General features: G+C 44.8%; 1 protein-coding gene across 1 annotated transcript in view; it reads right to left on the minus strand.

Moving 5' to 3' along the window:
- Positions 1 to 9,289: 9,289 nt before the first annotated feature.
- ABCA12 (ATP binding cassette subfamily A member 12) overlaps positions 9,290 to 23,370 on the minus strand; it is an 84,535-nt gene continuing 70,454 nt past the window's right edge. The window contains exons 41-54 of the mRNA XM_065840850.2: positions 22,430 to 22,484; positions 21,762 to 21,939; positions 19,802 to 19,917; positions 19,021 to 19,180; positions 17,396 to 17,664; positions 16,539 to 16,749; positions 15,194 to 15,303; positions 14,493 to 14,637; positions 14,213 to 14,347; positions 13,021 to 13,124; positions 12,792 to 12,884; positions 12,232 to 12,337; positions 11,365 to 11,502; positions 9,290 to 10,129 (exon numbers count right to left, since the gene is read on the minus strand). Of these exons, the coding sequence (XP_065696922.1) occupies positions 10,010 to 10,129; positions 11,365 to 11,502; positions 12,232 to 12,337; positions 12,792 to 12,884; positions 13,021 to 13,124; positions 14,213 to 14,347; positions 14,493 to 14,637; positions 15,194 to 15,303; positions 16,539 to 16,749; positions 17,396 to 17,664; positions 19,021 to 19,180; positions 19,802 to 19,917; positions 21,762 to 21,939; positions 22,430 to 22,484 (1,940 nt within the window). The 3' untranslated portion in view covers positions 9,290 to 10,009. The remainder of the gene's footprint in view (positions 10,130 to 11,364; positions 11,503 to 12,231; positions 12,338 to 12,791; positions 12,885 to 13,020; positions 13,125 to 14,212; positions 14,348 to 14,492; positions 14,638 to 15,193; positions 15,304 to 16,538; positions 16,750 to 17,395; positions 17,665 to 19,020; positions 19,181 to 19,801; positions 19,918 to 21,761; positions 21,940 to 22,429; positions 22,485 to 23,370) is intronic.

Here is a 23,370-nt window from a genome sequence, read left to right on the forward strand (position 1 = left end):
AAAGGTTTTGGCAAGGTTTTTGGGCTGTGCCAAGGGGGTGATGGAGGCAACAGGCCACAGCTGATGTGACATGAGCCATGATGGGACCCTGCACCCATTTGGAGTCTCTGCATCCGTCTGATCCGAAGCGAGAATGCTGATGGCAGCGCATGCTCCATTGAAAACATTGCTTTTTTGGGTGTTGTTTGTTTGGGTTTTGTTTGTGGTTTGGGGTGGGTTTCTTTTGAGGGGGGGGTGTTTGGTTTTTTTTTTTTTTTGGGAGGGAGTGTTGTTTGGGTTTTTTTTGTTTGATTTTGGTTTTAAATGAAGAAAGCACAATCATTTCCTTTTCATCAGGATGCCTTTGTCAGGGTTTAATTCCCTTCCCCCCGTATGTCTTTTTGAAGATGTGCAGCCCAGTGTCCCTTTGAAGTTCTTGCTGTTAAATTTACCTTTTGGTTGCCATGTGCTCCTTGAGGTCAGTCAGGTTTCTCCACACCACTGATCAGGGCTCAGCACCTCTGGTTTCATTGGGATAAAACAGATTACCAGGACTGTGGGCTCTGGGCTTATTTTGGTGAGAAAGTGGCCATGAATTCTTGACAAGAAATGTCCCTCACTTTGAAGAATTCAGGTTATTTTGGGGAGGGTGAGTAGACCCCCTGGTTACACCCGAGCACCCAAGGGCAGGGACAGATGAGGACCCCCATGGGATGAATCTCCAACCCCACCAAATTCAGAAGTGCTTGGCTGGGAGGGACGCGGCCACCTCGCCAGCCCCGGCGTGAGCTCCGCACCCAAGACACTGCATGTGGTTGTGCTGGTGCCTCTGCTGGCCTTGCTCTGGTGCATGAGGGGCTCAGCTTAAATAAAGTCAAGTCAGAGAAAAAAAAATGTATATATATATATATATCAGCAAGGAGTGTAGCTGCCATTTCTGAAGAATCTGAAGTGCGTGGGTAGCGCTGCCTTAATTTAAATAAAGATGCTTCTTCTCTGCTAAGCCTTCCCTCCAAAGGCAAGAGCAGAGGGCTCCAGGATCCCACAAAACCCATGTCTCACACTTTTTAAATATAAAAAGCAGAGCTGAGCTGCAAACAAAAAAGTAAGGAAAACCACGGGGTTATGACAGCGACACATGGATGCGATGTGGTACCTGGGAAATGCTGGCCCTGTGCCCCACACAGGGGCTGGAGGAAGGGCTGGGGAGTGGGAAGTACAGAGAGCTGCCCCTCCAAAATGTGCTGGAGACTTCCCGGTCCTGCTTCTCCCCAAGTGCCGAGCTGATCTGTGATGGCAAGACAGATTTTGCTCAGCTGCAGCTCAGTGGCACCGCTGCATGCCCACCCATGCAGAGAGCCCAGAGTGTTTTCCTGACTCGCTTCCTAGCAGGAGGAAACTAAGGAACAAACACCCAACACATCTATATGTGATTACAAGTAAGGGTATATATATTTTTAAATAGGGAAGGATATTATTTTTTTTTATACTAATCCATACTAAATCCAAATTAACACGGTAGCAGTTGCTGATGATTTATGTTGTTATAATAAATAACTGCAACTGCGTGCCACTTAGCTGATGATTAATGATCCTTATTTACAGTGTGTTCAGCTCAAGTCTGCAGATTACACTTGCAGACATCAAAGGAGAGTTCCGCTTTCCTTTTCTCCTGTATTGTGAGGCCATGGCGTAAATCCTGTATGAGCAGCCTTGACGGCTGCATTTTAATCCACAAATAGGATTCTATAAACTGCTGGAAGAAACGCCAGTCTGACCCGCGAGTATTGAGGGCTGTTCCTCTTTGGCCTGGGGCGAGAAGAGTGCTGAAACGTGGCAGCAGCCAGCACCATCGCACCCTCCCCTTTGAGTTATCAGCGTCTGTCACTCAAACATAAAAAGCACCAACCCCTATTTTTGTGCTGTCATTTTGTCACTCCTCTCGGTTCACCTCTGAGGCAAGTGAGATGGTTTGTGAGCCCCTCTGCACAAAACCTCCCTTCCCAGAGCCTCTGCCAGTCCCCAGTCCTGTGCCCACGCTGCTCCCTCCTGCTGCCAGGGCTGGGAAAACAGCTTCCCATTTTTTAAGATGATTTCAAGGGCTCATGTAACCACGTAGGCTGACATGCCTACATGGGCCAAGCGATCTCACCCGGTAATTTCTGCTTGAGCCAGAGCTCACAAACACCAAGGAAGGTGGGAGAGAAACACAAGACGGTGGCTTTGATTTGTCAGGATGAGGCTGATGAGTAACACAGAAACTTAGCAGTCCTGGGATGACGCCTATCTCTCCCATGTAACTTAGCGTGAGAGTGGTGGTATGTTGTGCAAAGGGGTACTGTATTAATGTATCCTATATCAGCTGATTTCAAGCACTGGAGTTACCATGCATGCATGGCAACTATGTGTGGAGCAAACTGTCCCATCTCCCTTCCGGCTGGCCAGGGCTGAACCATTTCTAACACCCCACCCCTGCAGGCATCTGGGGGCCCAGGTCTAGCACATTAAGGACCTTTGAAGATTTGGTCTTTTTTTTAATGATTGTTGGTGGCTTTTTTCTTTTGAAAACACCATTTTCCAGTTTAAAAGCAAAGCTTGATGGGCAAACAGGTCACAAGCAGCCTCTCCAAGCACAGGCTTGTAGCTCAGGTGCACACACACTGCTTAGCTTCCAGCCCCAAACCTCCCAGTGAAGGTCTCCATTGCTGTAATTCTGTAGTATTTCCTAATCCTGCCCAGTTTCACAAATCCCAGTCTATAACCCAACCCTGAGAAACAAGAGCTTTCATTTAACCCAGCAAACCTCATCCGGACAACCAAGGGTGTTGATAAGAAACATGAACTTTGCCTTTGCTGCTATCCACCGATGTGTCACAAAGACTTGTTTACGGGTAAAAAAAAAATAGCTGCTTGCTGAGTCTTTAATGAGTTGGGTCAATGCTGAAGATGTAGAAAGCAGGTTAAAGGAGCAGCACTGTTTCCCGTGGGAGGCAGGAAACACGTACAAGCTGCCCCAGCTTGTTCAGGGAGAGGGTTATCGCAGCGTGAAGCACCAGCCGGGAGTAAATGCTCCCTCTGTGGTGCCGCACTCCCTGGAGAAGCTTTAATAATTTCTAGGGAGGCTCTGAAGGATAATAAGAAAAAATGAATAAAGAAGTCAGCATGAGCAATCACTCTCTTCCTCTTTCACGGCAAGCCTGGAGCTGCCCTTGTCTGGCTGATCAGGTGCGGCTCTGATTTCCTGGGTTCCTGAAGCAGAACGGATTCAGCAGCATCGCAGCCTGCTTTGCCATGATGGATGGGAATGACTATAATTGTTAATCTGATTAAGCCTGTGGTCTCAAATTTTGCTCGTCTTACTGACATTGAAGATACTCAAAGAAACACTTGAAAAGGAGCATATGAAGATGTATGGAACATGTGCTTCTGTGCACCTGGCAGTATCGATCTTAGGGCATGATCTGGTGCAAGCTGACGTGATTTTGCATCAAAATTGGATCCCTGGGTAATCAACACACACCAGCCTTCAGGCTGGCAATACAGTGAGCAATGAGGAGTCTCCCTCAGCTTTGCTTTCTCCCTTGGACATGATTTTAAATAGGAATTTTGAGGGAGCAAGATGTGGTCCCACAGCATGCTGCAGTCCAGAGCAGCTCGGCTATGGGCTTTGACAGGGACTTTGACAAAGGCTCCAAGCCAAGGATGACACTTCTGACTTGCGCCTGCTGCATCTGTCTGCTCTGAGGGTATTGTTATGATCAGGAGTAGAGGGAGAAAAGTATTTTCAGCTCCTAGACCTCAGATAATTCCCCAAGATGGCTGAGGAACACCTAGAAGTACTCTCATGTTTCTAGCATTTCTTAAGGTTTGCGTTGTTAATTTTTTAATGAATTTTCTTATCAAACTCAAATACTTTAGCTTCCACAGTTCCTGGGAGGAGAGGATGTTCAGTCACTGCAAGAGGGAAAGAGTTATGCACCAAAAAGGGTAAAAAAAAAATCTCTTAACTTTCAGAAGCACCTGGATCATAATTGCTTTCCAGCAATCATTTATTAGAGAAAATTGCTGTTAAAAAGCTGAAAATGGTTTCTGTGTTTCTCCTCCACCTTGCTCGTAGGGCTGGCTGGGGATAAATAAGAGGCAGCACTTTGGGCTGGGTTACCCAGCTCAGGTAAGAGCCCTAATTTAGCCAGAGAGCTTCTCCAGGCTCCCCCCTGCAGCCACCCAGCAGAGAGAGGATCCTTGAGAAGGTGACTTAGGGCTCTTCCTATCGAGCTCCATCTCTTGCGATCCACCCCAAAGCAGATCTGTCCACAAAGACTCGCCACCAGCCCTGCTGTGCTGAGGCTGTGGGAGCAAGGGAAAACTCCCTCAGGCAGGTGTGTTCACACCTGGGGCTGACACCCTGAGGAGCACTGATGACCTCTGCAAGCAGTCACCCTGCTCCCAGTGCCCCTGGGCCACCCCAGGAGCTCCCCTCCCAATAGAGGAGTGAACCACCATGTGGTGATGCAAACCCATGCGTGACTTCTCTGGAGCTGTGTGTCACCAGGCAAACTTCACCTCTGTGCTGATGGTCCCCTCAGCACGTGTCTGTTTGAAACTGCACTGGTGTAATTAAAGGTACTCTAGTATTATAATTGGATGTGCAACCCTAAGGGACCTCCTTTAATTACATTTCGGTCTGGTTGGTATCATTTTAACTTAAATTCATGGCTGTCTTGCACAGAAATAACCCAATTGGGTCTGGTTATGGAAAGGCAGGTCATCCTTCTTCCTCCTCCCTATCACACACGGGATGCACGGCAATTTGTTAGGCTCTGGCTGTGAAAAAGCCACCATGCATTAAAGCAGAGGACTGTGTAAAACGCTTTCAGCTTGTAACTAGGGCATAGTAGAGGGCTGAGAGTTCACCTTGACCTGCTAAATGGAGGTAAAAACCTCAATAATTACCCTATATTCACTTGGATTTTATCTTGTATGTGTTACCATAAATTCTGTCGTGCCCTGCAGATGTGCTGCTTCTTTCTTTGGAGTCAGTGAAGACCTGAGCTCCTTCTAAAAGATGCTTTATTTCTACCCAGCCTGCCTGTCTGTACTGAAAGAGCCACTGCTTAAAATTCAAGAGCCTCCATTAAACTGGAGGCTGAGGTAGATGATCAGATTGTTGCTTTGAGCCTCAAAGCTTGTGGGAGCACTGCCATTTATTTATCTCCCAGCATGGGGCCCTCAGAACTGCTCTCCCTGGCAATGGCCTATTTCCAGAAGTCTCCTCCAGCAGCAGTTAGCAATGAAGTGGGGGGCTGCACCCCCCAGGAATTGAGCACTGTGGAGAGGCACCTGGTTTCAAGCTTTGCTCTATATCTAATATATCGCACAAGCTATATATTCACCCTGGGCTGAATGTGGCCACTGTGACTCTCCCCTGTTTTAGCATGTGCTGGTTTTCAGGTGCCACAGGATTGTACCATGACATGGGCCCCAAACCCAAAATATTGATATGCCTTGGGGTGCCCTTGTGCATCTCCCCTCCTGTGACAGTTACTTGGCGGGGGCGGTCTGGCCCCAAATGGGCCGTGCTCCCTGTGCTGCCCTGAGCAGGGGCTGATCCTCCTCCCTCATTACCAGCGCTGTGCATGCGGGTAGCGTGGGGAGCAGAGCCAACAGCAACTTAGCGCTGGCTGTGGCCCATACTAATGTTGTTCTTACTATTTCAGTGCCATCTTCCTTATTTCCACCCTCTCCCTGAACAACTAAATTAATTAGAGTGATTTTTTTTTTAATTTAAATACTGTTGTGGAATAATAATTCCGGTGATTTTTTTTTTCGTTTTGTCATTCCCCACTGCTTCTTTTCTCTGTTGTGCTCTCTTTTAATACACTGTTGATATTTTGTTATAGCTATGCGAGATCACAGCTGTTGTCTGAAAAAAATAAATAAAAAGAGAGTAAAATCAAGCTATGTGCTGTTGCCATCCAACAACTATTTTTCTTCCTCCACTCGCTCACAAGAAAGCCTTCCCCTATTAAGTGCAGGAGCATCCATTTTTCTTGGCTTGTAAAAAACCAGAAAACCTCACAGCAGCTTCAGCGAAGCTGCAGCCATGTGGGGAAGCTGAGGTGCCATCCTCCAAATCCTGGATCCGAGGAGTGACCCCACACAGGCAGCAGGTCTGTGGGCACCGCCCAGTCCTGTGCTTCACTAGTCACTGAGTTACATGTACCTTGGACATGTTCATTTGACCTATAAACATGTTTTCTGATCCAATCCAGTAGCAAACCCACTCCTGAGGTTCGCCTGAAAGGACAAAAATAATCCTTTTAGACCCTGAATTTATATTTATAGTCATGATCAGGGCTGAGAGAACCATGGCCCTTCTGGACAGCTTTGGCTGCTACCAGACCTTTTCTGACCCTGCAAGTTCAGCCCTGGGTGGCTGTTTGCATTGAGACCGAAGCTAAGCAAGGACCAGGCTGGAGGAGCACCATACTCTCATCAGCTGCGCAAAGTGATAAATGAAGGAAGCCAGGATGGAGATTTGAATCATCGTCTCCAAGCCCACAGCTCCAATTACAAAACTGATTTGAATCAGTCTCACCAGCCACAGAACCAATTATGAAATTCCTCCTTGACTCCCTGGCCCTGGACTTATATATAGCGATTGCACTGTGTATACCTTGTGTCTGTAATATTTTAGAGCATTTTTAAATTAAGCTCAGTCGAGGCCCATGCAGTTCCAATTAGCACATATGGGCTGTGTGATCGCTCCGGCAGGGCTTGCCCGGCACTGCTGCTCCCGGTTGCCTCGAAGAAGGGTTATTAGGGTGGCTGAAGTGAGATTGCATTAAAGCAGCGAGATGAAAAGCTTGTTTTCCCCCCAGACAGCAGCATTCATCTCTCTTTCCGGGAGAGGTGATGCACAGTGGCACACTGAGGGCTCCTCTGTCCCTTCCAAGGACACCAGGGTCAGTGTTTTTGGAGATCTTACCTCCCTGCCCAGACCAAGAAAAGGACTGCGCTTGCTGGCTGCCTGGCTGGGTTTGAAAGCAGAGTCATGTAAAACATATAGTTCTGAGGGGATTCAGAGAGGGCTGACAGTGGGGGGCACCTGCTCTGACACCTGCACATCGCAGGGTGAAGATAACCGCAAGGGCTGAGGGCAGGGAGTGTCCCCGTCGCTCCCCTGACATCTGCAGCCTGCTCATCACCTTTAAGACAGGTTTTATCAGTTATTTTCTTAGGCAGGGCTCCGTATTTCTGGCCACCCGTGGAACGAGAATCAACCTCTCTCGAGGAGGCAGAGGGGCGATGAGAAGCCTGGAGCTGGTGTTGAGAGGCAGGACAGTATTACCTTCCACATTTACCATCCTAGAACTGAGCCTGGAGTGTGTCCCACCTCCAAAAAGGATGGGTTGAATCTGTGAGGCTCTGCTGGAATATTGTGATGTAGCACAAAAGGTACTTCAGCCCCTGGTGATGTTATATACAACATCCTTGCCAGATGCTTCAACCCCCTCAACAGTTGTAACTGCTTCTCCACAGGTTGCAATTAAATTCCCTAAAGTATGTAAACTTTGGCCTACAGACTTGATTGCCATAGCAGATGTTTTATTTTTACCTGTGAGTGAAAACAGGCAGTATATATCATGGCAGTGACACATTTAGCATGAAGCAGATGTTTCTATTAATGCCAGAATTGGGTAGAAATCCAAAGGATGCTTTTTTTTTGAAAACACTATTTTACCCAATTAAACTGCAACTTGCTGAAGTATTCCAATGAATCATTTCCTTTTTTTGTTTTTGATTAGTAGGCTCTAAAGGGACAAAAGAATAGTTTTGTATCAGTCTTACTCAATTAAATGTAAAGTACATCTGGACAGAGTCTGAAGATCCATCTTTCACTGGCAGTTGCAAAGCCATCGACATAATAAAATAATACTCTGATTGGTATTACAAGGCTGCATTTAAATCATTGGCATTCATGCTCTGAGTCCTTTGCAGGGAGCACAAGCCCTCCATTAGAGAAAAGCTTAATTTTATACTGTGATCTGTATAAGATATGCAATGAAAATGAGAAAAAAACAGCTTTTGCAGAGCTGGAGACATAATAATAGAAGCTACAATGAATGTCTGGGCAGCTTTTTCAGTTACTTATAAACTGCAGGTGTCAAACACATTCTGGAAAGAAGCTGAATCCCAGTTTTAATTACAGTCAGCACGTTGAGGCATAATTCAAGGCTTGATAATACCTTCAATCCATAAGTAAAACCCTCCTGCTATCAGTAAGACATTGACACCATGATCAAGGAGAAAATGTGACCTCCCTGCAGTAGCTAAACTCTGAACTTCAGTATCCCACTGTAAAATCCCGAACACCCTTGATATTGAAAGTACCTATCCCTTGCATGATTATCTCAGCAAGCCTTAGCATCGAATGGGAACTGAACTAGTAAAATTCCTCTGATGATCAGAGCGAGAAAGATGTCTAATTGCAGCTTTCATCTAAAGTTTCCTTTGGCTCTAATTAGCTTGGGGGGGTGAAAGAAAACCAAACCAAACCAAACTCAACCAAACCAAAAAAAGAAACGCCCAACCAACCAAACAAAACCAAACAAGAACTTTTCGCTCAAATTGTGTGAACCCAAAACCAAGAGCTTTAGGTGTCTTCCCAGGTACGTATGACCCAGCTTTATCGGCAATCTTTTACCAGCAACAGTTAGTTTATTGAGCTCAAAGACTTTAAGGTCATTATGTGCTTCAATAGCCCCACATACATCAATGCCCTGACCCAAAACTCAGTCTTTGAGGCCTTATGCTGGTACTTATAATAAAGAGTAGTATTAAATTCTTCTTTCTCTTAATGATTCTGGGGGAAAAAGCAGGATGTGTGTGCTGGTGTGCTGAGCTCAGCTACGGGGGCTGCTGCTCAAGGGTAGGCAGAGGTCTCGTTTAAAGCCAGTGGGCAGAGTCTTTGAAAGGGAAGCTAATTATGCCTCATTATGTGGGATAATACAGCTCTAGAGTTACAGGGGCAGGCACCACCCGGGTGTTGAGGAGGAAGGTCACTGCAGAAGAAGCAGAGAGGCAGAGCCACCTGGGAGAGGGAGGCTGGCAGAGGCAGATGTAAGGATTTCTGAGCAAAAGAGATGCTTGTTGCTTTTACTCTGCTCAGAGAAACACAACATTATGAAGCAAACTTTTCGTTTTGGAGGATCCAACCAATATACCTGCTTTGTACCACTCTTCTGTAATGGAGGAGCTCTGAAGAAGAAAGGTGCTGGTTGGTAGAATGATCTTTTGTTGGGTACCAAAAGCCAGGAACTGCCTGGGACTAAATAAACTACAGAACAAACCAAAACCACTGGAAGTGATGATGTTTAAAATAATTATATTTGTGCTGACATAACCCACACATTCAGATAAGATTTATGTCATTACCAAAGACAGACCCCACCAACAGCACCCTCAACTCTCAATACATAACACCTACATCCTCACTACACCCCTGTGAGGTAGGACAAGGCCATGAAGCCCATTCCACTGGTGGGGAACTTGTCAAAACTGAGCAACTTTCTCATGGTTGCCCAGACAGTCTGTTGCAGAGCACAGAGTGGAGCGTGGGCTTTCAGAGAGGGCAGCCACAGGACTGCTTTTTTGTCAAACACCCTGAGCTGCCGACAGCTCCTCTGCTCCATCGCAGCCATTTCTGCTGTAAGCAAGTGGCCACGAGTGGCAGGTGATGCCAACTAAGCCCTCTTGGGCATAAAAGAGATCATAAAAGAAGAGCTGGGAGTGGGGGGAAAAAGAACCTGTGGAAAGACCAATCTGATTTGTAACCAAATGCTAGTCTTAAATGCATACCATGTTCCTAGTAACAAAATAAGAGCATATTCAAAAGAAAAAAAAAATTTTAAGAAAACATGACATTTATCTCCACCATCCCAGAATCATAGAAAACAGGGCTGGAAGGACCCCAGGGGGTCATCAGGTCTTTTCCTCAGCTTCTACAATCCCTTGTGGTTGGGTCCCTTCAATAGATGGAGCTTATGGTGCTATCTTGGCTACTTGTGTCAGAGCTGTCCAGTGTCACATCAGGACCTGCGTCCACGCCATCAGGATCGGTTTGATTTTTAGCAAAGTTGATGAAAACCTAGAAGGTTAAAGCAATATATTCAGTATGTGACAGCATAAAGAATTTATAATATGAATTAATATAAAGAAGGAATGGCTGTAAGCCTGGAAAGAGTGCTCAGGAATGGATTCACACTGGATTTGAGAATTGCAAACGGGCTTCTGTGGGCTAACGTAAATAAATGGATGCACACTCTTGTACCGCTGAACCGACACCCAGGATGCAAAGATACATTCCTGTACAAAACCTAATTGTCCTGCAGCTCATGTTTCTGAAGTACTGGCGAGGTAATACCCATGTGGTGGCTCGTTTTGATCACAGTCTAATAGAGCTATATTATTACTTTATAAACCCATCTGTCTATATATAATTGACATCCGTGCATGCAGAACTGCATATTATATAGATAGGTATATATACTCTCACGTAAAAGTCTTTGTTTGAACAGTATCTAATGAATACATAAAATATTCTTACTAGAGCACTGCCTGCAATCACATTTGCATATAGACAAATCCAAGCTGTCCTCCCACAAACCACGACTTGGGGCTTCCTGCTGTTTGTCTGCCCATTTCTCTCACAACCACTGCCCCTTATTAAAACAATATTGAGGACCTCCTCCTCCCCAGATCTCTGTTTAACAATCTGTAGGATTACAGGGCTGCAGTTTTTGCTCTCATCTCTGGGACAGAACAAATATATCAGAGGCTGATGCTCAAGAGGACGATTTCTTCTGCATATTCCTTGCGACATCCCTTCAGCTGATGTGGTTCCTACAAGACTTTAATGCCAGTGAGAATGTTCTTCCAAGGGAAAATGGAAGGAACTCAACCATGAAGCTAGTTTTGGAGTAATGCTAAATGAACTTAGAAGCAAAATACAGTAAAAGAAAGAGTGGAATCAAGCAAATGTCCAGGACTGGTGGGAAAAGCCCACCATCAGGAAGCCTAGCACTGAACTCGGGTGATTCATAATCCTGCCCTTCATCCACACCTACGGGGCTGCTGAAATCTGCAGTCACAAAGGGAAGAACAGGTTCTTTATGCTAAGTGCAGCTTTCTATGTGCATTTTCCTAGCACCAGCACAGGTATCTGGAGGCAGTAGTCCTGATAAAGTATCCCCAGAAGGAATATAGATGGAAATCCCTTTCAAAACGTAGTCTATTGTGTGCAGCAGTCCATTATGTGTAACCATCAGCCTGCTCCCCTGTTAACAGTTTTAAATGGATGGCCACACATCTTTAAGTCCTTACCTCCTCTAAGGTTGTCTGACTCACTGAGAAGTGCCTGATATTGAAGGCTGATTTGCTGGCTTCCAGGAGATCAAATATATTTGCTACCCCTCCTGCAGAGACCGGAACGTGATACTCCACCATGTTGAAATGCCGATCCTGTGGGAAGAGGAACGACGGGGTTGAGTTAAGAGGTTGTTGCCTATAAAAAGCCAATAGATCTGGTGGCCGTCTGGCCGAGAACAAAAGCAAAGAGGAGCTTCGGAACCACAGGAGATTGAAGAGGCAGAGGGTATGTTCTTCTGGCTCCCAAGGGTAAGGAATATTATTGTTTTGTATTGACCAGTGTTTCTCTATTGGGAATTTTTGTGAGTTTTGTGACTGGGAGATGAAAACTAAGCCCCAGAGCTGGAAGCTTGAGAGTAGCCATAGCACTCTCCAGCTCCAAGTCTGCTGTTTTGATTAACACAGAGATTGGGTTATGGACAACAGATGGGATTTGTGACTCAGTTACTCTGGTCTTACGGTTAGTTATTCAGTTACTGGAAGCACTCGACTGTCTCACTACCCACTGCATATGAAGTGGGTCTCCACACAGCCCAGGCTTCAGTGGGACCACTCACAGAGGCAGAGGGTCACCGCAAAGCTGCCTTACAGGATCTCTGCAGCTGCTTGGCTGAAGTTATTTAAGCCACCAAGGAACTGGGGTGCTCAAGCCCTTGGATCACATTGGTGATGGAACTGACAAGTGTGTGCATATGAATCCCCTACACTCCAAGAGCACAGATCTATATGCACAGCATGTTGCAAGGTGTCTATCTTGTTAGATCCTCTTGGTTATTTGAAGGGCTTGAGAGGCCCTCTCCTGAAAGCATTTGTCCTGCTCACCTTCAGGCATGTGTTCGGAAAGTGTGACTTCATGAACTCTGTCAGCGTCTCAGTGCAAACTGTGTTGCTATTTAAGTGCATTTTCACAGTGAATCCTCTTCCAAACCTACACGAAAAAGAAAATCACAATTAACACAGTAGGAAAGAGAAACGGATAAAGAAAATCCTTTGAGAGTAATGCACAGCCTCTTTGGGGAAATCTAATCCAGGCAGAGTGCAGCTTGAATGGGGTCAGGGTTGTTAACCCGGAGTGAATCTTAATAAGAAGCTGAGCTATTGTGATAACTAATAAAACCGAAGCTCAACCCTAACATACATTTCACATTTTCAGCAGTGAGCAGATTACTTTAGGGAACACATCTCTGGGAAAACGGTTGTGAGAAAGAAGAAAGTGCATTAGTTAACACAGAATTTCAATGGTGTAGTAAGAAACACAAATCAGAGAATGACGTTATTTTGATGCCCTGTTAACAAAGGTCTCGCATTCTGAGCCCTCAAAACTGTAGGTTACTAACTCCATATGCCATTCAGTAAAAGAGAAATAGGTATATTTTACTGACCTGCTCTTGATATGCTGCAATGAACCAATGCACTGAAAACTCCCGTTCACCATAATTGCCAGCCTGGTACAGAGGGCTTCGCATTCTTCCATGCTGGAAAGCCAACCAAGAAACTTGAGTTGAGAAGGTGTAAAAAAAAAAAACCAAACCAACAAATACAGAAAGAAACAAAAAAAGGGGGCCTCTCCATAACCCCTTGCGGACCCTGAGACTGGAGACAGAGTCCTACCTGTGGGATGTGAGTATCACCGAGCATTTGTTCTGCACTTCCTCACTGATAATTTTCCAAAGGTGGCGTTTAGCGTTTGGATCCATCCCAGAGCTCGGTTCATCCTATTGGGAAAGACAGGACTGAATGTAAATTTGCACTCAAAATCTGATCTTCCTAACACTTGTGCTTTAAATATCTATAAACACCACAGGTATAACCTCAGACAAGAAGCTATCAACTGGCACTCAGTTCCCACGTGCACCTGCGTTTTGCTTCTCTCTCACCTGCTGACGAAGCGAGTGTTGCATTTTTTCCATTTAGAGAGACAGTAAGCCAGAGATGAAAGATGGTCTATTGTCTCCTATCTTTGCATCACTGATAGAATTGTTAGCCCATTTCCCACTGACAAATTGTTACTGTTGAGGATAATGCCTTATATAAGGCAGAAATAAACCAGCTTGAGTTCAGGCAGCAGTCAGCATGGAGGAAATTTCCCCACCTTCTATTTTTACTGAGTTTTTTTTATGTCACAACAGCAGCTAGAGGGCTGGTATATGTGCTCAGGAGGAAAGGCAGTAGTGTTGGGCTTGATACAAGCTTGGATGAGGGAGATTTATGTCCACTAGCTATCAAATTTAATATTGGAAAACCTGCTCACAGAGCACTGCACACATTCAAAACACAGCAAGTGGAAAAACTACACAAAAAGGTATATTTTAGCAATGGCATCTCCCATGGAAGAACTGGAAAGTTCAAAGTGAAAAACAGAAAGGGAAGCCAAACCTAGAAAAATAGTTTTATGTTCTAATCCTGAGAGAAGTTGCTCCTTTGCTCTCCTACAGATTTGGAGCCTTGGATTCTGCTTTTCTTGCAACACTGTGCAGGTAGTCAATAGAAACAAACAACAAACAGAAAACACAAACAAGAAAGACGTGGCAACAAGGAGAATTTACTTGGCAAATATAAGATCTACTTTTGACCTCTGAAAGATGCTAACAGAGAAGCTGGCAGACTAATCACTCTTATGTCCTCAAAGACAATTTGAGTACTTGCTAAACTTTTCTCTGATGCACACGTTGTCAGGCTACGTATGAGCATTTGGGGAGTGTCCTGCAAGCTGCGCCTGAGGAGGTTCTGCTAAACTGTCGAAATACCTCTGCCAGCCCAGAGATCTACTCTTCTGCCCCTCAACAAGGCCCCCATTTCTCACCAGCAGCAGAATTGATGGATTCCCAATAAGTGCCAGAGCAGTCGACAATTTCCTGTTGGTGCCGTAACTGCACATAGAGGTGACTCTGTCTTTGTAGGCCATCAGATTCAGCCGGTGGAGAAGTTGGAGTACAACCTATGGGAGCAAGATGACTGATTTCACAACCATGTCCAGGCATAAATTACCACACGCATATTTGTTTGCTGAAAGACTAATTAAATCAATGTAAAATCCGTCAATAACTGGAAAATGTTTTAACTCGAGCCCCAGTGATACTCACTCCCTTGATGTCTCTCTCAGGGATGCCATGTACCCTAGCATAGTAATACATGTGCTCTTCCACCGTCAGCAAATCATCCAAGGCATCTTCTTGAGGACAGTAGCCAAAGAGTGACCAGTGTGCCTCACTAATGTCATTCAAGGACCTGTGTGAGGAAGTCAGCAAGTCATGTTAAACACAGTGAATTGTCAGTGTACTCTGGAATCACACAGGACAGAGAAAACCCCTTTCTACTGCTTTCTATCCTTCCCCAACTCTTGAAGAAAAATTCTATGAATTTGCAGACCTTCAACTTCTAGGCCTTCAGTTCTGGAAAGGAAGACTCTTATCTGTGAGGTCTGTTAGCTGTGATGTCTAGTACATGACTCTCCATTTACCATCAGCACTTCAGATGGCACAGTTGTCACCAAACCTGCTCCTGTTAGAGCATGCTTTGAGCTAAGGATCTGAGTCTGATCCCATTGGCAATGGAATGATATGGAAGAAACACCACTGAGAGCAGCAGAGATACAACAACAAAGTGCAACCCTGGGGAAGCAACCAGACCATCTTCAAAGGATGAAATTTCCTGCCTTGTTTATTTTTGCTCTCAATGTTTTGTTTCAGACTTCTACATTTCTTTTCCTTTGCCATTCAGCCTGAAAAACTGCTCCCAAGCTGGTTTCCTCACATGCTTTCCCCAGAAATCACATCCTACATACCCAGAATGATCCTGGACCCGCAATCTTCCGCTGGATGCTCCGATATCACCTGTCAGCATCTTAAAGATGGTCGTCTTTCCAGCTCCGTTCACACCAAGCAAGCCAAAGCACTGAGTTGTGAGAAAGAAAAGTAGAAATGTAACCATTTTGTATTTATAATGCAGAAAATATTGCTCTGAGATGAGTGCTCAGTGCATCTTGTCTCTTCTCTGGACCCTTGAGCAAGACAAATTGCTAGAGCAGCAGAGGTACTCAGAGCATACGAACGTTATAATGGAGGTTGTTTATGGTGCAATATACTGCAGCTTATATTAGGACCGTTTGTTTACTATGGTGAAGAATCAAGGATGTGTCTCTATTAGAGTCATTCCTTTTACTGCAAGGTACATTTTTGCCACGAACTCATCTGACAGGCCAAATCCTGATCATCTAATTTGTGCAAAGCCTCACATTGACAAGAATGGAGCTATTCATAGGAATGAGGTGAGTGAGGTTTGTGCTGTCATTGGTAAAATCTTAATGCAACCCAAGATTTTTGTCAAATAATCTCACTAATGCACTACTTTAATAAGATTAAGAACTGGCTCCCTGTAGTGCAGTTCAGTATCTCATACTAAAATCTTTGTTTTATTGCTAAGGTTGGAGATATGCTGTTGTGTGTTGCATAAGCAATCACCACTGTGCTGATAATTCCTATTTATTTTGATGATGTTAGTACAGAGCAGCTGATGTGACAATCCTCACGTGCTGGGCCCGCTGCAGATGTACAGCATTGATTCAAGGCTTTTCTCGTGAGTCAGTGTTTTTGCAGGTAACTGCACTGACATGACCAAAGAGTCTTTTTTTTCTTTAGAGTTAGTTTAAAGTCCCGATTCATTTGAAAATGTGTGTTTAGCTGAAGTGATTTGTCTTTCCCTGGTGGGAAATACAAGCAGATAAGCCTGGCTCACTCTCTCCCATGCAGTTTAGGTGAATAACTGCAACTGGGCAAATCCTGCTGTCTTCTTTTACTATATGGTAATCCACAGCAACTGCCCCCCCTCAAAATGCACTATGCTAGGTGCTGTACAAACACAGCAGGCAGACATTTTGTTCTGAATACTGCTCCATCACTGCCTCATCCACTTTTCCTCTTTTGGGGCCTTCAAACTGTCACCTGGTGTCCCAAATCCACCAGGAGCCTTTAGTCGCAAAGGCAAAGGAGAAGGTCAGAGCAGAGCAAACCATGACAGTTGTGCTGGAACGGTGACAGGGACTGGGAGAGAAGATGACAGTGGGACTGTGGATCTGTTCCAGTTTCCCTGCCCAGGGTGGAAGGTGCCCGCAGCCTTTCCCCTTCACTTACCTCTCCAGCAGGAATCCCGAGGCTGATGTTTTTCACAGCCATGATGCGTTTGTAAGGGAGGTGGTAGATCTTTGTGAGGTTCTGGAGCTGCACCACATCAAAGTCAGCTTTGCCAGACTCTACCCGGTTCCTCTCTGCCTGGACGTCCCCGTCCTCTTCAGCCACGGGTGGCAGAAGCGACGTTTTGCCATGCACTCTGTCAAACAGGAACCTACGGGGAGGGCAGAGAGGGGACCTTACCCTCGGGCAAGCAGACAGCGGGGCACCTGTGTGCTTGGGGTACTAAGGAGCCTTCCTGGGATATCCCAGGGCGTGCAAACATACATCGGTGTACACACAGTTTCTGTTCTCTCCTGATATTTGCACCATTTAGGGAGTTAAAAAAACCCCTGCGTTCTCTTTCTGCCTATTTTTTTATTCTTTTTCAGCAAATATTTTGAGCTGGAGGAGATCCTGCACCATAGACACACTCATAATGCAGGTGACAGGACCGTTTTTGGTCTTCCTTGTGGGCACCCAAGCCAGAGGAGATGGGGAGACTGAAACAGTCAATGGACTGACTGCTCCTACCAGCCAGCTGAACATCAGCCTACCCAACCCAGAGCCCTGAAACAAAAGCCACAGTCTCAGCCAACAAGGACTACCAAGAGACTCTGGGAACCTATACCTCTATTAGTTAATACTCTAATTACTGGTAGAAACTGGGACTGCTGCCAGAGAAAACTTATTCCTGGTTTGCAAAGTGTCTTGGAAATTTATGGGCTTCATAATTGACAATGATAGTGCAAGAGCCCAGAATTAAACCACCGAGTGCTGGCTTGGTCTGTTTTCATTGCGAGACTCCAGATGTTACTTACTCCAGTATGTTGTTCCAGACTCTCTGAATCATCCTGTCTTGAACTGCAAGACGAATGGCAAAAAACACAGTGCCCTGGATAAACATGGCAAACAGCTTGGATGTGGTCTTGTCCAGCTCGAAGGTTTTGTCGGGGTAGTCCACTCCATAGGCTTTTAAGAAGCCCAGCAGTGCCTGATCCTGTGACAGTTCAATCAAGCCATAACCAAAGCAAAATTGTGGGAACAGAAGGAACGCATGCCTTAAGTTTTCAGCAAGATCACGCAAGCCCTGAAAATTAAAAAAAAGGCAGCGCAGTCAGTCACTCTTTTTATTCATGGAACAAACACATCGGCTTTACTGTGGGACTGAAGTGTAACAATTACATTGGGATTTGCTTGTGTCTCAGAGCAGAGATAAATTGAAAGCAAAGAGCTCTGGAGACATCTCATTTCACAGGCACAAGGTCAGAAAAGTCAACAGGCAGCTCTGAAGTTGTGATCACCCACAGCAAACAGCAGCCGGTTCCCAGCACAGTCCCTCACTGCTGCTCCAGCCGCTCACCCTGTGTGTGCAGCAGCCCAAACCCACCCTTGAGCCAGAGCTTAATCCAGCCCAGAGCAGCACTGTGCCTCCCAAAACCACACAGCTCCTGCACCAGCCCACTGGGGAGCACTGCCCCCTCCCCTGGAGTGCTGTCCTGTCTGTTCTCCTTAGACAAACATCTCCATAAAACACAAGATTTGGCTTTAAAAGACACAGATGAGCCTTTCCAGTTAACTCATGGCAAAACAGCCCAGTGTGTAGTCTCACACTCACAAAATAAGATTTGGTACCTTTCGAGCAGAAGGAAGAGTTAGTGCACACGGCAAAGCGGGGAAGCAGTAAATGAGCATGGAAAGAAACCAACTCCCTGCCACTGGGGCAGAGAGGGATAAAAGGTGATCATAATTGCACACACATCCCTAAAATCCAGGGGGTTGCTAAACAAGCATTGACCAGCTAGAGAGAAAAATCCAACCCAGCTATTGTTTTACAAAGCAACTGCCCCTTATAAAAAGAAGAAAACTACATGTAAGGTGTACATTTTATCCCAGCGGTTCCCAAGGATATCTCAGTTTAAGAGAAGGCTTTACTTCAGGGAATCATCACTATCTCTGAGTCATTTTTCATCCTTGTAGGGAGAAGATGATTGCATTAGAGAACTAGATGACAGACAGCTGCTGCTGGGCTTAATACAGCACGTCAGACTCAGGGCAATGACATCTAGTTGTCACTCTTCACAGTTTGTGCTATAACAACTTAGCAATGGTTCAAAGACCCTATCAACTTCTAATCAAACATCTATACCCATCTCCCACCATTCTCTGCACAGGCAGTTTTCTTCCCCTCTTTTTGTATTCTCCCCTCTGTCACCATCATTTCCTTCTTTGCTGGGGGTGCAGATTTACAGACAGGCAAGATTCCTGTTTGGCTCATGCCCTGTCTGTAGGGAACCCCATTAAGTCCTGCAACTACTGTCCTCTGCTTGGTCTACCTCGAACACCTTGAAACCAGCCAGCTGCTAAGGACCTGATCAAAGCCACCAAACTCAATGAGAAGCCTCCTGTTGTTTCACCAAGGGTTTAATATTAGTAGGGTTCCTACCTGGTCTGTGGCCTTTTCCTGGGAGAGCAGAAATACAACTGAGTGAGTGATGATGGTATTGATGCCAAAGAACAAGTTGACGCAAACATAAACGATGAAGGCCATTCCTGTTTCCTTGAAAAACCCAGCCAGCAGGTACATCCATGAAAATGTTGCATATCTATAAATTGCCAACATTGCAGAGAACACTACAGTAACTCGAAGTGCAATTGAAAACAAACAACTAAAGACCTCAGACAACATAATAGTTCTGGTTTGGCACGTGACTAGATTTCCATATTACAGGAGCTTCAAGAAGGAAAAACGGCTTTGTATCTGTTCAAATTTGGAAAGAAAGTTTATCTTTCTTACTTTGAAAAATGGAACCCCAACTGAAAGCAGACAGACTGGGCCTGGAGGATTCAAATCCAGGGAAACACTTTTGCTAAGTTTTCCTGATTTATGCTGCTTGTTAATTTTTTTTTTCCTTCTCTGGTTTTGAAATTCTTCTATATCTCGAACTTTGCAATAGTACAATAAGCATCTGCTTACGGCTTGGGTCGTCACTGTGACCTTGAATATTTTTCATGCCCTCACAGAGAGTTTGCTTTGAACAAAGCAGGCATGATGACAGTAGTTTAGCTCACTGCTTCTGGAAGGAGCAACTAGTTACCATATGGAAAGTAAATGTCAAAGAAAAAAGCCCACGTATTCCTCCCTTGGATCCCAAATTGCAGCAGCCTGCAATATCCTGATCCTCACTCTGTACAATGATATTTAAATAACTAAGCTCCACACTTACCCAAACATTAACAGAAGAAGAAATACTGCCAGTAAGTTATTGTTGTTGCAGAAAGCTGGTATCTGGAAGGATGAAATAACTCCTATTGAGAGTCCAACAGGGACCATAAAAAGTACCTGCAAAATGATATTAAAAAGATGTTATTATGACAATAATTCTTAAACATTTCTCTAGAACTATGCAGAAGCAACAATGCCATGCCTGAATCTGGTGCCACAAGCACAATTTGGGTTTTATAAGGGAAAACAAACACAGGAGGGGTCTCAGTCCTCCTGAGACTTTCAGGAGTCCTGCAAATGAGTTCCCACAAAGCCACTTTGAATGGGTTAAGCCTCGACATTCAGGACTGTGGGCAGAAAGTGCTTTAAAAAAAGGTTGCGAATGAAAAATACCCCTTTGGGTTTTCTGTTAGCCTTGCAGTCAGAGCACTTTATCGTGCCCTGTAAATCTCGTCTATATAATGTTGAGTCAAGCCAGGGACCTACCAAACATCTGCTTCGAGAGGTTCCTCTCTTCCCCAGCCTTGGGATTTAACAGAATTTACTGGCACGGGTTCGCTGAGAAATATCAAGTTGCCGAGAGCACTGGATTAGTCTCAGCCCACTGAATACTGATTGTGGCAAGGACTCTGGGGATTTTTCCACAGGCTGATTTAACAAATATGCAGTGCTGGAGGGAGGGCCTGGATCAGGGATGCAGACACAAGCCTGCCCCATCCTCGCTCAAGCCAGGCTGCAGCCACACTCAGATCCCTTCCAAGCCACAGGTACTTGTGCTGTTGCCTAATCACACTAGTCCCTGTAAACAGGCTACTTAGTGGTGAGCACAGTAGTGTTAGGACTGCTTTGTTAGCATGCATTGGTGTTACCAAAACACCCAAAAGCTGAGGCTCTGCTCTGCAGAAAGAGTCGCAGCTCATGTTCCCCCAGGGATTTTAGCCCTTAGCCCTCACTGTGGCAGAGGGGCTGGCCACCCAAGTGCCCTCCAAGATTTCATATTTTCAGGAACTGACATCAGTGGGATTTTTAGGCACTAGCACAACTGCATCGATAGAAATTTGTTAGATACGTAGAGCTGATCACCATTACAGCAGAGCTGGCAGTGCCAAAGCTCACGAGCAGCTCTCTAACAGTGTGAGGGTTTGACATTGTGCACTGAAGGTAATTCATAAGACATAGAGTACTTTAGTCTACAGACACTGTGCATATTGATCCTCTTAGCCCAGCGATGCTTTCCAGCAGCACTATTAACCCTCTTTACCATGAGGAAACTTAACTTCAGGGAGAACAAGGGCATGCCTACGCCACGTAATGCAGCACAGTGCTGGGGAGCCCAACCATCTATAGGAAAAAGGTGGTAACTCTATACAGAGCAGTGCAGCACTGTAGAAAGGAACTTGCTCGTGTCCTGGAAGGCATATAGCTGCATTATTAGCTTCCCTTGGCTTAAAAACCTTTATAATATATAACCTTAAACTGAGCATTCAACCCAGCAATGGATTTTTGCCCAACAGGGGAGTGCCAGCTGTGAGATGTCTGCTAATGTCACACTCTCTACCCCCAGGGTTTCCAGAATAGCTGTAGCCTCAAGAACCAAAGCCGTACCCCAGATGCGTAAAGCCTGCATGACAACTAATCTAGCCCTGCAAGCTACCAGAAAGGCAGCTTGCTGCTTGCATGTTAAAATTGAAATCAAACTCTGGCCTGTTGTGTGTTGCTCTCATATAAATGTGCTGAGTGCTTTGCATACACTCGAGAGAGAAGAAATGCCTTCGCTTAGCAAAATCCAGTGTTGTGGTTCACATTTAATTGTCTTCGGTGCCTTGGAGAACAATTACTACGTAACACTCTTGGTAGTAATAATATTAAGAAGTCTAGGCAACCAACTTTAAATAAAGAACTTTTTTTTCCCCTGCTGTGTAATGCTACTCTTAGTGCATTTATGAATGTGAATTATTTACCAGATCATAAACGAAGTTAGTCACCCAATAGCTTGTCATCCCAATGCCTGAAATATGCTGCAGTTGTTTGGCTTTGGTTTGATGTTCTTTTACCACGTAGAGCACAAAGCTTGCCGTTGTGATAGAGTAGCCAACCAGGACAGACATTGAAACTATGATGTCGAGTAAACTGTTGAGCCTGGGCAGAAAGGGGAAAAAGATGTATATGGTGAGTGAAAGCGGGAGGTTTCCCTCGCTGCAGAGGCATTGTTTAGAGCTCAGAAGCAAAAGGTCCTGATTCTGTGCCAGCATCTTTTGCTGATGTTAATTACTCCTAGCAAAAAGGAGTCACAGCACTGAGTTGTAACACTGTACTATGGCATTGATTGGAAAGGCCAAAAGGAAAATTATATAATCATTATTATTGTGGCAAAGCACAAACATGTGTGATGCTGTAACAATGATCTCCAGATCTATATGAGATCCTGCAAAGAAACCACAACAGGAATCAGCAGCTCTGATGGCAAGCAGGATGCTAACTCAAGCGTAGAGGGAATGAAGACAAGGAAGAGAGCAGTTTCATCATCGAGAGATATTCAGTAATTTAGGCTGGTTTATGGTTTCCAAGAAGCTGGTTTGCTCCTTTTGAAGCTAAACAATTCAGGCATCAGCCAAATGAATCTTCTTACATTACTTGTTCTTGACTCTGTCCTCCAGGATACGGGTGAGATGATAAGAAAATACCTACAAAAACAACAACAAAAAAAATAAATTGAAAATGTGGCTAACTTAAAGCCTCCTTCACCAGCTCCTGATATTGACAGTAATACAGAAAACTCTGAGTAGAGAAGAAAAGCAGATCAAAAGCTGGCTTTTGCTCTGTCATCTTGGTGTGATGTTGGGCACAATTTTGAGCATCCTCATTTTTCCTAGGACTTCACTTTGATGCACAGCAGATCTGAAATTCAAACCCTAGGCCTTGTTTCTGCATCTATCTGGCTGATGGTATCATTCACTTCAGTGAGAGCACTCCCACACCTAAAATGAGGCACATGGTCATAGGTCCATGTATTTGAGGTTGGATTCCTCAAACACAGGCACATTCAAAACTGGTGAATATGTTTCATTTTAAAGATGCCGTTTGATGATCTCACTGCATTTAATTTGTTCTTCTATCATCACAAACAATCATTCCCTATTGGCTTTTTCTACAACTATTATCTTCCTATGATATATGTCTTTCTCAATACAACATCTGTTGAGATGCTAGCATAAACCCATGTAAGCTGCAGACACTTTTGTTCCCAGTTTGGCAATGAACTAATTTTGAATTATTCTGTCTTATGCAGCTAGGACAAAAAAAATAGCATTTTGTCCAAAGGAACTAGCAAAAATCTAGTTACTGTGTTGGTAAGTCCCATGTGATATTTTGCAAAAGATCCCTTAAAGCGGGTTTGTATCGGGCACAAGCTGCAAGAGAGAAATTTTCTGCTCTTGTGCATCACGTTCAGAAGATTTGGTTTAAGTACTTCTTTACCAAGGAGAACACCTAACCCAAAATATAATAGTATAGTTCATCAGAGTGCATTTGCTGTTTGGAGGCAATTTGTGCCTATAAAGCCAGAGTCTC

This window comes from Patagioenas fasciata, chromosome 7 (genome assembly GCF_037038585.1).
Source record: "Patagioenas fasciata isolate bPatFas1 chromosome 7, bPatFas1.hap1, whole genome shotgun sequence".
NCBI classification, from domain to species: Eukaryota; Metazoa; Chordata; class Aves; order Columbiformes; family Columbidae; genus Patagioenas; species Patagioenas fasciata.